Raw genomic sequence first — 15,268 nt, forward strand, 5'->3', positions numbered from 1 at the left:
GACGACCGACGAGTTGGAAGTAGCCGATTGCATGTTTTGTTTCACTTATTTGCACTTCGCATAGCCGGAGGCAAAGCCGATCATGAAACTGTCTGTTATGCCATCCAGTATGTAGTTACCAAAGCACTGGTCCGCGTGAGATGCGAGCTCCCAACGCCATGCTACCACCTCTAGTGGTAAGACGGAGGAAGCCGATTCGGGCCTCGGTACACGACCAGAAGGACGAAAACTGTCGATGGCCAAGAGCTCAAGCAAATGGTGTTACTAATTGCCGTGCAGGTTACAATCCCGGGCTGATGAGTGTGGCATACCTGTGAGCGTAGAGTGATATATACGGCATTGTAACTATCGTAGCGTCAGGAGACCAACTAGAGACAACTCGGGCTGTAGGACTAAGTAAACATGTAAGACATTTCTATTTTTAACGGAACAGCAAGAATGATTGAACCAGAAAATCTCCAAATGACAGAACGCAAATACGATAGTACGCTACCCCATAGACACAGTCCTGTACAGCGCTGGGGCGTGGCTGATCTATCGCTGCCGAGGCGCTCTCCCCACTGAGGTTGCACCCTGCTCACGGCCAGAATTCTGGGGGCTTTTGGAAGCGGATGAGCTTGAAGATGGGTCCGGGCACTCTGGCAGCTTCTGAGAGAGTCGACATCGCAGACACATATGACGGTAAGTGCAGTCCTGGAAGCCGCTGCACGATCGAGGCAAAATGTTAGTTATGGCAGACAGGTTAGTAACCTGCAGAGCCTCTCATAGACCGATTGTGCGTACGTACGTGCTACATCGACTGGCTGGTTAGCTTGAAGAGGGAATCAGCTGCAGCAGAGATGGCTCTGGCTCTAAAGCACACAATGAGGCAGGGTAGTCGGCTTCAAGTCAGTGCGGGCAGCGGGAGAAGGGTGCCTGGTGCATGGCTAGAATGGTTGACGCATATAGCAATGCGTGGTTCTGACTCCACGAGAGCGAGTGATTGGCCACAGGTAGCCGCCGGAACGCTGCATCATAGAGAAGCCAACCAGTCCCGCTGTGTCACTGCGCCTCGTACACGACTAGCCGCAAGAATCCCAGGAGATCGAGCGCTCTGAGCGGGTGGCGCTGCAGGAGAACGCCGCCGTACACAGCTAAACACTGTACCCAGGCCGGTATGCCCATGATTTGACCGAGACGACGACGGTTGGGCGCTTCACCTTGGCCTGTTTGTGAACTTTGCATAAGCCTCAGTATCTCCAAGTTGTCAGGTAATAGTTCGGCAAAGTGCACGTACTGCAGTGCTTGGATCTGGCAAACGACGTGAGCCGGAATGGGTACTGTGCCGTCGCTAACGATTCATGACCTAACAGAAATCAAATCTGGCGCCTGAGGCCGCAAGATGAGTCCGAAGTCTCGCCCGGGCTGAATAGTTTGACCTCTTGCAGCGCTGGCGCAGCCGGCAGGACTCGCAGAGTTAGACCTAAATACCGACAATGCCTCGGTGTCAATACGTAATCACTTTGAGTGCGCCGTTAATTACGCAGGCACACTTTAGCTTATCAGCGCTGGCTCACACAGATGCCACTTACACAACGCAAGACAAGAAGCTGCAGTAGTTGAGTAGAAGCCGGTTCGAGCGACAGCGCCCGAGTGACAGGCGCGGAAGACCGCCCCAATCATCGGCGTAAGACTCAAATGACAATTAATGTGTGGGAGACAGCAGAGAACAAAAATGGCACCATGCCAGTCGACAACGACAGTATTTACCAGGTGCCCTTACCGCTATGAGTAACCGGTATGACTTACACAGCCAGCAGTCTCAAGGAGCAGGTAGACGAGAGCGTGGACCAAGCGATATGAACTCACGGACCAACATACACGGGACACGACATGCAACTGCCGTGCAAATATGACCAATACTGTAACGTGGCTACTTTGTTGCTGCCTTGTCTGGCACACTGCAAAATTGGCGATATTACTCAAAGACATGTACGTGATCGGTTGGACGTATAAGCACATATATATGGCCAGCTTTTGTCAGACTGAGATGTAGAATTCATGAAGGCTTTTCAAAACGCTCAAGCCATTTACCGTGCAGTGAAAAACACACAGAGGATTACCTAAATTTTTTGATGAGGATCACATGATTTGTCATGGGAATCTAAGTCAGATAATCATGGACTAACGCATCACTTGTGTGACATGTTAGACTGTCTTCACGAAAAAATCTAGTGGACAGTTTCCGAATTTGGTACAATAACCACACAATATAACACTTTCCCGGGAATCATACTACGGCACTTCTCAATACAATTTTGAAAATTTTACAGTAATTGCAGGGAGAATACAAGAGTGCAATCAGTGGTCCGCAGGTACGCGACGTCGATGTAGATCGCATGATCGCACCTGCAAGATTGGCTCTTCTTAAAGAAGTCACGTTCCCAATGCCAAATCAGTCACGTGAAGCAAAAGCAATGTACTACGATTCCTGATACTCGCCATACTTTAATTATTGCGGGAGAAATTAAGGTTTTACCTGGCTAGGCAGTGTTCAAGTGATACTGGTTGAAAAATGTACGTCCACTACCTGTCAAGCCACTGGTGCAAGAAGGTCTATCATATGGCACGATAGTGGAATGTGATAAGATTGTAGAAACTTCTTTTCTCTTATCGTGTTAAATTGCTGTTGAGAGCAGACTCCAATTTAGAGTTGCTACGACCAGGCTACGTTTTTGGTAAATAAGAATGAGGTTATTGATAAAGAGGTTTTAAATAAAATTACATTATGTAGTAAGAGTAGAAAAAGTGATGGACACTCTAAAGCAGGCCACCTTGGTATTCTGGTACTAAAGAGGGTGGCAAGTTCGTGGACATGTGGTTATTCGCTGGCGCCTCAATGTCGTTGTTCAGTCAGATAACATACAAGAAGGTATGACAGAATGACAATATATACTTGTGAAAATATTTTGCTGTTAGGTTGAACTGTTGTGCTTGTGTCTACGCTTTAAGCTAAAAGGAGGTTACAGCTTTATGCATGTTTTAGTTTTTAAATAAACAATAGTGTTAATCAATGTATCTCAATAATCTCGTAACAATCATCATGTCAACGGATAGTGAGATTCCAAATATTTGTTGAAGGTCTTTGTCCGTAACCAAACACAAAAGCATTATACTTTTTGTAGCCAGAAATATGTCAACAGGCTTTCCAAATCACCAGTGCCAACAGAAGAGTTTTACACTCAAAGTTCCACTGGTAAGGTCATACCTACAGTTTGGGTCTTTCACATTCACTTTGTCCAAATCAGAAATATATGTCAGCACGGCTTGTGGCTCCCACAATTGAGATGTAGTGGAAGTATCACACTTAGCTCTTATCAGTGACGAATGCCATCCATTAGAATCAACTACAGGAGGAAAATGCACTTGCATGTGTTTGGAAAATGTTAGTCCATGAGGTTCAAAGGCATACAGAGGACTTACAATGTATTCATCATTGGCTTTAGTAGATGGTGGCATTAGCCTTTTGTCAACATACATATCAATGTTTATGTTGACTGGTTCACTCACAACACCATCAGGAACAGAAACAGACAAGCTGCTTGAGCTGTAGCGTCTACCTTTAGGACCAACAGTTGTCTCCAGTGTTGCAATGGGCTTCACTTATTCCATCTCCTTAACACAACACTGAAATTAGCAAATAAACTTGTTAGTAAACCAACAAGTTGCTTGAACTTAGAAGTAAAGTGAACTACAAAAATACAATACAACACCACTTCCTATTGCCTTCCAAAGCACACAGCAATGGACAAGGCACTTTAACCAGCTTCTATTACTACCATAAAGTAGACATGCCCACCACATGGCTCTAACACATGTGTACAGTGTAAGGCAAGAGGCACAAACGCTCATGCATTTGACACCATTGAGAATCCCCTCACGTTGTGCTTACTACGCCTACTGTACCGTATTTACACAGCCATCCGTCTAACCGCAATTTTGATTGTCGTAATGAGGTGACCCCAGAGCTGTCAGAGCCAAAACAAAACATTAATGTGGGAAAAAAGGCACGTGCACATTTAGATTAGACGTTTCTTATCTTTGACTTTGGATACGCTAACAAAAATGAATAGAGATTCACTAAAAGATGAGCCGCTTCGTCCGACAAACAGACGCTGTCATGGACAACGCACATTCCCCTTCGCAAATTCTTGTCCAGTGCCAAATATCAGTTGAAGACGACACTAACTGATTTTCAATTTTGCAACAAGACGGCGGCAGCTCAGCCACGCAAACCGAAAATTCAAGCGGTCAGACTGCAGAACCACTATGCAGAAAAACTGTGGAACAAGCGAAATTTTACAAGTCAGATACAGCTACACCTTCGCTCTCTAGACGCCTGGTTGTTGGTGGGAACACATTGATGTGCAAATATAATTATAGCTGTTGTTTCTATGTACTAAAACCGTAAAGTCGTAGCGAAAGACTAAACGCCATGTACAGGACCGACGCCGGATGGCCGAGTTCTTGCTAGCAGCTACCAAACAAAGAGAGGTGGAGCCTAATGACAACATCACGTTTGTCTATTGGTCGGGAATTACACCTTTTCTCGTCATTGGTCGGAATATCTTTATTTGCTTCTGCGCTAATCGAGTATAAATACTGTTGGTCAGTCATCTAACTATTTCTATACCCTTAGCCCGGAAATCCGGGACTCTGGTAATGAAGTTGTGTTCTACTTCATTATATATGTGCATGTATGTAGTCGTGTGTGTGTGTGTGTGTGTGTGTGTGTGTGTGTGTGTGTGTGTGTGTGTGTGTGTGTGTGTGTGTGTGTGTGTATGTGTACACCCACCTTACACACGAGCACAACCTTCATACCACACAAAAATATTAATTTTTTTGTCAATTACCTGAGTCATCTGTAGTGTCTTCTCTAGATCATGTGTATGCATGGGATCAGAATATCTATAGGTACAACTCCTACTTTTGTTTTATGAGCTAGGAAACCAAGAACATGAAAACAAACTTAGAGTAGATCAATTAGTTTATCAAGTTCGACAGGTGTAAGTTCGGCATCATCTGAGTGTGTAGCCTCTGGTGCTGCTGCTTGCCTATGTACGCCTCCACTGCAAGGTTCAGTTTCCTAAACACCAACAACAACAAAGTAAAGTCTTAATAAAAAAAGTGTACAAACACCTTAAATATACGGCGCGTGTACAAGCGAGCTGAGCTAGATGTCCATGCAGTACAGCAAATTCAATGAGTCAAGAAAGTTGCGGTGGTGCATCCTCTCTAGAGAACAGAGATATTAACGGTACGTTTCGTTTTTTCTATGCTGCGTTAAAAGAAATCACAAAAAATTAGCTTCTCTTTTTGTGCTAATTCGTGTCAGTAAAACTTTTTGACCGTCGCGCAATCGCGTATGAAACCGTCGTAAGGTACGCTGAGAGGGCGCATGGTCACTCGGCTCAGCTCTTACTGAGCTGCTTCTGTACGTCCCACGCACTGCTTTGTGCAAGAAAACCATCCAATAAAAAATGTTTTTGAGCAGCGCAAGCGATTAATTAATTAATATCGTGACCATGACAGCATCCAAAATCACGAGACTTTATGTCTGATTGATATCAACGACGTAGGTTCCACACTATATTTATATTTACACGTACGCTTACTTTCAGACCGTAGCATAACAGCCAAGGGCCCATATCCAACCTTGTCATCTTCCAATATATTACAAAAATTTGAAATGATCCAAGAGGCTTCTTTTCTAGCAATCCCAAACAAGCAGCGAACCTTCTCTTCTTCTGTGTTCGGTTGCACTTTATCCACTGTCAAACGTCCGTCGGAATCAAGCAGTCTCGAGTAGCAGACATGGTCTAGTACAGTGCCGCTCACTTGTAATCTTGTAGTCAGATCGCTGTAACGTGGTCACATGTGACTTTGCCATTTACGATCAGCTGCAGACATGTTTTGAAAGCGTCATGTACAGCTAACCAAATGAAAAGATGAATACGTTGAGCGCCTAGGTTAAAAAAGAACCCGAACAATTACGAGGTTATCTCATCTCCGTTTACTTTATCTGTACTAATACTATCTCATGTTTCCGTTGTCATATCTAGGCTGTTTGTGAAGACTCTATAGACGATCGTTTAATTAAGAAGCATGCATGCAGCTCTCCATTGGAATAACAGAGTTTATATAGCCTCGTACCAGACCCTCTCGCGCGTCGTGCCCGGTTCTCGTATAACACGAAAACGCTGGAGAGGGTCTGGGATCATACCGCCTACTTTCTTCACCTAGTGTCACCCCACGTCATCTAAGTGTCACCCCACGTCACCAACGTCAATACTTTTATACTATTAGTTCATTATGCTGTAACAATACACCTTTCTATCAAAGCAAATTAGGCATTACGCTATCTGTGATATCCCAGAACTGCATACATTCATTGTTTGTTTTTCGTTCGCCTATGCGACATGAAAACCGATTCATTCACAGAGCGATCTCCTGAGTTCGATTCACGTTACCTGAAGCTGTAAGGTCCAATGTGATTTGATCACCAGTAGCCTGGAGTCTATGCATGCACTAAGCGCTGCTCTATGACTGTGCTAGGCTACAAGAACAATATGAGTCGGGAAGCTCATCAGGTAGAGTTCCAACGAAAGTGGTAATGAACAGCGTCAACTGTAGCTTTTTGGCCGCCGGAAAGGCAACGCTGTCTTCTGTGGATGTTGGCAAGCTAGTGCGCCTTGCCTTTGCATCAACTGTAGAGAGGAAAAAGCGCCAGAGTTCACGGCTGCCGCTCATACGTTTACTGCTGTATCCGGAGAAAGAGTGATCATGAGGAAAGTCCAGCCAAACGTTCTTGCATACAAGAGTCATCAAGGGATATTACATCACCGACCTCTGACCATCTACTACGAATTACACAATTAGAAGCTGAGCTCAAACGTGAAAAGAAGCGCGGACAAGACTTGGAGGCTGAACTGCAACAATCAATTATTGAGAGTCAATCTATCCAGTGGCATCAAGTAGATACAGAAATTAACGCAGAGCTGAATGCGCTACAGAGAGCTGGAGGAATCATGTCAACAGGTCCAGGTGATGCAGCAGATGCATCTTCACTGACTGCAGACTTTAGTTTACATAATCTACACAGCCAATTGCTTACACACGCTCCCAAAATTACATCACTGCTTTCCTCGATAGGCCAAACTAACACCACTACAGGACCAAAAGATATCTACAGCTTGGCAGCAGTCTGCTTACTAGCGAAGAAGGCAAGTGACAAGGTCAAAGGTTTTCAGCTTCTAGTTAGTTTAATGTTGGTTGCCAGGGCAACTAGTAAACAAGTCATTACTACTCTTAACCATATGGGTGTCTGCTTGTCATATAGTCAAACTTTAGGTATGTGGAAAACGCTGCAAAGGCAATAGAGCAGAACAGAGAGCTTCAACATGAAGACTGGATCGTTGCCTATGACAACATAAATATTGAGAAACGTGTCACCCATGAGAGACATGCCAGACATACAGAGGCATGAAACTTCACGAGCCGTTTGGCTGTCAAAGTAGCCAGACTCTCCCCACCTGATTACAACACAACAGAATTACCACAATGCACTCGAGGAGATTTAGCTGTGGAAGACATTCTACCGAATGATGATGACGACAAAACATTTCACGAATCTGCTCAGACAAGAGTTCAGAAGGTACTCATACACAGGTTCAAATGCTGCAATTACCTTATAGCAAGACATCAATATGACAACCATGACCACCCAACAACAAAATCTATTATCCACCCTACTGCAGTGATAGACATAGATGAAAGTTACACTGACAATAATGTTACTATTCTTGAATAATTTCAAAAAATGCTGGCGATAGATAACACTGTTCAACAATGTGTTGTCGGTGACCAAGCGAATTGCAGGGCAATTCGTGCAGCTCGGCGAAGAAGGGTAGCAGATATTCCTTCAGCACGCCTCCTATGGGCGAAAGAGAATCCTGGTGATTTCCACTTCGCATGGGAGTGCCTAAAAGTCATCTTCCTCATATTTTGGGAGTCACATGATTTTCCTGGCTTATTGGCTCATCTCAGCAAACTGATCAACCGAAGTGGAGTCACCGCTGCTGCAAAAAAAATTTCAACAATCCGATGAGTTCCTCAAACATGCATTAGAAGCACATCTGACTGCATACCTCATCACCTTTCTCAATATATCTGCTACCTCAGATTTAATTGTACAAGATGCAACCATTATAACGAACTCATGGCTAGACGAAACAGCAGAGAGATTCGCCAATGACGTGCTAGTTATAGGAACAGATGAAGATGACCATGATGCAGACAACCTGTATAATTTCCATCGTTCTTTTCTGCTCATGGCCCTCCTTTATGAAGATTTGAGGAAAGCCATCAAGTACGAAGATGGCCCAAGAGTTATCCAACATTGGCGAATGTGGTTACTGTACTTCCTCGCAACAAAGAGAAGCAACTACAGCAATGAAGCAGCAAATCTCTTATTCAATCTGAAGGCTGACTTTTCCAAAAGGCTTGCTTACATAGTAACTGACAACAGAGCTGTTAATGCTCTGGGCATACCTGGTCATGGGAAAGCAATAGACATGGCAGTAGACACCACAATGTTGTCATCAAAACAGCTTTACGATCTTCTGGTGGCAGTATCACCCTCCATCATTTAAGAGTAATAAGCTTAGCATCTCAGCTATTACATGATGCTGCACTGTTATGCGATCAGGAAGTTCATGCTCCTCATGTAGGTACAAGGCATACAAGTACAAGTGCTGAAAAAGACATCCAAATGATGACATCCAATCTATTGGCCAGTCAAGTCACTTGTCGGATTCCCAAAAGAGAGTTGCCATCTAACAGACATTTCACAACACCAGAGAAAAAAGGATATGAAGTTGCCTTATCCAAGCAATGGATTGCAAAGTTTCTAATTAAGACAGACCTGAGAATTGAGGACAATGGGTCCACTGAAGACCATGAAGAAATTGATTTTCTTGATGACATACAGCTATGACAGAAATAGACACATGTACATAATATCGTAACTACTTGTATTGAGAAACATAGCCTAAAGTGAGTTACTAGTGATTTTTAATCTCTCCTAAAACATGTCTACAAGCTGAAGTGCTCCTTGTACCATCACTACTGATATTGGCTATAGTGCAAGGAATGTGAAACTCAATTAACTTAAAAACTGCTAAACTGAAGTCCCTTACAACTCCTAGTGACCTAACATCATTTTCTGATCGAATCTTATTACATTGTTTTGCTAGTTTATCAATCACTAACATGGATAAGACCCATCTAGTCCTCTCATTTTGTATCTTGTGCCACCTGCCGTCTTTCTAAGTTCAAGTAGTGCTTTCCTCAAAGGACCTCTCTGACTAGCACCAACACGACGTGATCTCAACGGTGCAGATCTGCATGGAATAGGAGGAAGTGGTAAGGTGCAATCCACCTCTGGCTGAAAAATACGAGGTCGCTCATCAGATGCATTGCAGAAGGAACAGCGCAAATCACTATCAGGTAATGGCTCATCTGACTGCAAAATCTTGTAAACAAGAACTCTTCTCAAACAGACCTTATTTGAGGCAAGAGTCACAATTTCGTTGTTGCACACTGACAGCCTACGGTCCTGAGAGTGTGCCACAAACCGAACAAGGCACAACCTTTGTGGATCTCTCCCTCCACGTCCAGCAAGTTGCACAAGCTCAGATCCACTGTCTGGCAAACCGAATAGAATAACTTCACTGATGTCATCAATGTCCACACCAAGGCCAAACGCACTAGTAGCTACCATGACTCGCTGCTTGCCACACTTGAATTCTCCATAGTGTTGTGATCGCCCCTCAAGTGTCATTGTGGCATGGTATTGTCCTACTGTACCCCTGGTTATACTACTGCAGCTGTACACAAGATGAATATACACTTTATACAAAACATCCTTTGATCTGCAAAATAAAAGAGTTTTTGGAATATCTTTAGAATACTTTACAGAGGACAACATAGAAGCTAACAAGTGGAAGACTGACGAAATAGAGGTGGATGAATCCAAAGAAAAATATAAGTTTGGACGATTTAGAGATCCAAATACTAGAACATAGTCAGGCATATTCAGATGTTGGGTTACAGAAGTAATAAGGAAAAGTGGAGCTGTTGCTGAGAGAGCCATAATAGGGACAGTAGGCAGGCAAGAACGAATAAAACTTAGTTCCTTGTAAGAAGGTCTAAATGTAGACCCTCACTCTTCGATCAGATGTACTGCATCAATAGCAATAAAGGAGATTGCTGTCTTCAATTGCCTAGACAATGCGTTTCGCCAAAAACTTGATGTGATCGCTTCTGGAGACGTATAAACTAGACAAACCACTGTTACCCACCATTGCCTGACCAAAAGATTGTCCAATACTATTCACTTAGTTTGTAATTGCTGGAAGAAATGTCTTTCAACAGTTTCTCGTCTGACAAGGACTCAATTCGTGTGACAAACACTCCCTTTTTTACCAGTTTGGCGACCTTGAATCATCCGGAGGCTAATAACTAAAGCAAACTGGCTGCTTCAAGCAACTACACCTACCTGATCATGCATCAATGATATCAGCGGGCTAATGATCACACACACTCCGTTCAAGAGAAGGGCAGGCAGTAGGTAGCACAAAGACTTGCCGCCCGAAGTCTTTAGTCGAACAAACACATCCTTGTTTGAAAGAATCGCCTTGGAGGCCTCAAGCTGACATTCACGAAAACTATGGTGTCCAAATACGTCGGAAAGAACAGATTTCAGACCGAGTTCAAAATTCGCGCTTTCAGAAGCCATTTCGCGCTTTGTGAAGAGTCTGCGCACAGCTGTGCGGATCAAGTACCCTATGCTATGTCAGAGACCTACCACTCTGGTACTAATAAAAAAGATTCTACCATTCCGTAACAGCCTACCCAAAGGGTTCCCACCTCCCAGCTAACCGTGTCTTGTACGTCTTCTGAAAACATCCTGCAGGTTGTTCAACGTAAGAGATATATTGGCGATCGCAGGAGAAACGCGTCCACGTCCAAGAGACTTTCTCTGTGACACTTGAGAAAAGCACTTACACTAATCGTGTTATTAGCCCGAGGCTTTGTGACATACGAGCTAAGATGATCATCTAACAGCATAAACGGTAGGCGGTATGATCCCAGACTCTCTCCAGCGTTTTCGTGTTATACGGGAACCGGGCACGACGCGCGAGAGGCTCTGGTACGAGGCTAAGTGTATACAACAGACGATACAAATTAAAAAAATGGGCAATTAGTCATATAGTACTGGACATGGTTGATTTCTATGTATAGTCACTGGAGATTCCGTCTCTGTGCGCGCGAGTTGAATTCACATAATCTCTGGCAACCTTTGGATAAGTATTTGATGGGTGTATTACGGTATACTGTGGTCGTTAAGCCATTATTGCATCAACTGATAGAATAGAAAGTTTAAATTTTAAAAGTAGGAGGTAATCTTAACTTTAAGTAGCTCAATTTACTTAATTAAACGTGACCGAAACAATCAAACTGCATGGAAATGCCGTCTACCACAGTTTTTCTCATGTAACATTTAGATAAATATCTCGAACAGTAGCTTTCGTTGGAATTCTATTAGTTTTATATACGCGTTATCAACAGCTTACAGTGATTGATATACAGTCGTTTACGAAAATTCCAAAACAACGTTAGCTAAGAGACAAGGAATTGTGATAAGGGTCACAGCCCATTGTTTGTGCTCCCATAAGCTAAAAGAGCTGCAACAATTATGAAAAGAGATGGCAGTTTCTCATCTTATAAAAACCCTTTCACATGCCTGTCTAACATCAACTTGTCTGCAAGCTTCCAAAAGTGCCTTCTTTGTTTGCTTGAAGCCCAGATGGATGCCAATTGGATACCAATAAGATCCTACCTTGTCAGCAATCTGTAAGGAAACAAAAAGAAATTGAATTTGATCAGTGGTGATGATACCAAAACGTAACTAAAGTCTTAATTTCTGATTCTACATCTAGAGAACAGATTGGCCTGTTCCTCACAGCTCTAGAACTTGGCACACGGTTTCTGCAAAGGCATAAATATAGGCATGAAGCAGTAAGGTGCTTGCATGCCTTCCATAGGAGAAATCGGCTTGTTACGTGTAAACTTTTATGATACAATTTATATGTTTATTGCAGTTTTATTAATATTAATAATATATTTTATATAGTTGATTGTAGTTTTTATTAATATTAGTAATAATTTATAAACAATTATAAATTTATATAAATTGCCTCGGTTGGACTGTTTGGTGTAGCATTTTGTTAGTCTGTCTAGGGTTGTTTGACTGCTCTTTGCTTTACTCAAGACGTTTTGAACAGCGCTGCTCAACAATAAATAACCAGCGGTGGCAAACGTCTATGTTTCACCAGCAGCGTCTAGATTCAATATCATCCAAACAGTAAGAGCATTATATGCATAGACACGTAAATCAATTCATTAAGTAATTAAGTGTAGAGTCTTCTTTCTAGCTAAATCATACGTGTTTGCATGCATACGGGACTACGTACGATTTGTTTTGTTTGTAATTTGTGCTAGTAAAAAGCAAGCAAAGGACACTAGAGTGTTGAAGCACTAACCTTTCTAAGTCCAACAGATGTAACTTGGTCATCGTCTGAGTCCGGAGTTAACGGTACTGCTGCTTTTTCACGAAATATAGCGATCTGCTGGTTTGTAGCTTTTATGATTACTGCAACGAAAACCGCCAGAGTTAGAAGAAACACTAAATTTGGCAGCACAGGTTTCTGTCGTCGCACATCGTCTTTTTGTCACTTGCAGTGTTGTCACCATTTGACCTTTCTTCCACGTTGGCATCCACTAGATCGAAACTGAAATAAGCAGGTGCGGCATAAACTAGTCAAAACTCAAAATTGAATTTTCTTACCTTCGTCTTTGCCTTCTCCTGATCTCAGCCTTTTGGCTAGTTCTGTGTAGTAGTTTGGGGTTGTTTTGGGGGAGGCGTCTTGGGGCGCCGGCGCAGTACGAGAGACTAAGCTTGTTTGGCGAGTTTTATTGTGTTGTTGAGTTAGAGTGCTAACACACGAGTTTAGATACAACATATTGGCGACGAGGCAAAGAACAAAACGTGACATCGATGTTCGGGAAAGTGGGGCCGTTTGATGGAACTCAAGATGAATGGGAACTCTACGTCGAACGACTAGATTTTTATTTTACGGCGAACAAGGTGACGGACAAAGACCAACGGAAGGCAGTGTTGTTGAGCGTATGTAGCGCTGAAACGTACAAACTCATCCGTCTCTTCTCGCACCACAGACACCGGATGCAGTCGACTATGACGACATCGTCGAGAGAGTCCAACATCACGTGAGACCAAAGCCTTTGTTATTCTGCAACGGGTTAGATTTAACAGTTGTAACAGGAAAGAATTTGAGTTTGTGGCGGATTTCGTGACGGAATTGCGTCGATTATGGACAGACTGTGCGTTTGGGGATACTCTCTCAGACATGCTAAGAGACAGACTGGAGTGCGGGATAAATGAAGAGAAGATTCAGCGGAGACTCTTGCAAGAAGTCAACTTGACAGTTGAGAACGCCCTACGAATTGCCCGAGCTATAGAAACAGCTGCGAAAAATTCGCTAGAAATGCAGCAAGGTGGTCTTACATCAACAACGAATCAAGCAGCAGTAGCAGTACATCAGACATCAAGTAGGAGGGACCATACACCAGAAAAGAGTAGGTGTTCCCGATGTTTGGGTTGGCATCTTCCCAAGCCATGTCGCTTCGAGACAGCAGAATTTAGGAAGTGCAATAAGCGGGGCCATATAGCGAGAGCGTGCTGAAGTCAGTCAAATCAACAAGGAGAATCAAAGACAGCCCACCAAATAAGCCAAGAAGAGGCCAGGAATCAGAAATGTTAGAGACGGCATGAACGCTGTACAGGTAGTGGGGCGTGGCAATAAAGTGAAGCCACTCAAGGTAAAAGTTGTGATAAACCAGCAGAAGGTGGAGATGGTGATAGACAATGGGGCAGCGGTAACTCTGGTGAATGAAGCTACGTTCAATGCAGTATGGTCTGAACGGAAGGCCCCGGTTTGCGTAGGCCACAAGTACAATTACGCACATATTCAGGGAAATCAATAACTTTGGTTTGTGAAACAGATGTGAAAGTGAGATATGGACAGCAAGTGGTTTTCCTGCCATTGATCATTGTCAAAGGCAAAGGTCCAAATTGTTCGGTAAAAAATGAATGCAGACCCTAAAACTGAAATGGGAAGAGATATTCCATCTCCATATCACTGGTAGAACATCACACGAGGAAGGAAGGATTCAACATAAGGAGCTCATCACCAAATACCAGGAAGTATTCAAGGAGGAGATGAGACTACTGGAGGGTGCAACAGCATCGATAGCAATGAGACCTGATACCGCACCTCGGTTTTTCAAGCCTCGAAATGTACCATATGCGTACAAAGAGCTAGTAGAACAGGAGTTGATACGGTTGGAACAAGACGAAATTATAGAAGCCGTTCGATCCTCGGATTGGGCTGCTCCAGTAGTATCCGGTTCTGAAAAAGGACGGTTCAATCAGGATATGCGGTGACTTTAGGTTGACGATTACCCAGGCTGCCCCTTGTGAGAAATACCCACTGCCAAAGATCAATGATATATTTGCCTCTTTAACTGGAGGTCAGTTGTTCACCAAGTTAGATCTGAGCCAAACTTATCAGCAGGTGACACTTGATGAGACGTCGCAGAAGTACGTAGTCATAAATACTCACTTGAGGTTGTTCAAGTACAAACGCCTACCTTTTGGGGTGGCCTCGGGTCCAGCCATTTTTCAAATAGTAATGGACACTCTTCTCCAAGATATCCCCATGACAGTGGTCTATTTAGGGGATATTCTAGTGACAGGAAGTTGTCTGGAGGAACATTTGCAGAACCTAGAAATGGTACTACAACGTCTAGCCAACTCGGGATTGCGACTAAAGCTGGTTAAATGCGCGTTTTTGCAGAAATAAATCAGTTACTCAGGCCATACTATCAACAGCCAGGGGCTAGCCCCAGACAAGAAGAAGGTGATGGCTATTCAAGCTGCACCTGAACCCAAAACTGTTTCGGAATTTCGATCCTACTTGGGTATGATTAATTACTATGGCCGGTTTTTACCGAAGATGGCTTCAAGGCTGGCTCCACTGTATCAGCTGTTGCACCAGAAGGTACGTTTGCAGTGGAAAGATGAGCA

General features: G+C 43.5%; 1 protein-coding gene and 1 long non-coding RNA gene across 2 annotated transcripts; both read right to left on the bottom strand.

The window, feature by feature from the left end:
- Positions 1-9,304: 9,304 nt before the first annotated feature.
- On the bottom strand, positions 9,305-10,192 carry LOC134195233 (uncharacterized). The gene has a single exon (XM_062664233.1). It carries the CDS (start codon positions 10,190-10,192, stop codon positions 9,305-9,307), a length of 888 nt encoding a protein of 295 aa, XP_062520217.1.
- Positions 10,193-11,667: 1,475 nt separating this feature from the next.
- LOC134195196 (uncharacterized) lies at positions 11,668-13,340 on the bottom strand. The gene is made up of 3 exons (XR_009972344.1): positions 12,950-13,340; positions 12,645-12,882; positions 11,668-11,953 (listed from the first exon to the last, which is right to left on the bottom strand). It is a non-coding gene; the product is annotated as an uncharacterized LOC134195196 (long non-coding RNA).
- Between the last annotated feature and the right edge of the window lie 1,928 nt (positions 13,341-15,268).

The sequence above is a fragment of the Corticium candelabrum genome, chromosome 19 (genome assembly GCF_963422355.1).
Source record: "Corticium candelabrum chromosome 19, ooCorCand1.1, whole genome shotgun sequence".
Classification (NCBI taxonomy): Eukaryota; Metazoa; Porifera; class Homoscleromorpha; order Homosclerophorida; family Plakinidae; genus Corticium; species Corticium candelabrum.

What these genes read in the sequence shown, in the direction of transcription:
- LOC134195233 (XM_062664233.1), bottom strand. Translation starts at nt 10,192, where the DNA reads ATGGCTCTCTCAGCAACAGCTCCACTTTTCCTTATTACTTCTGTAACC.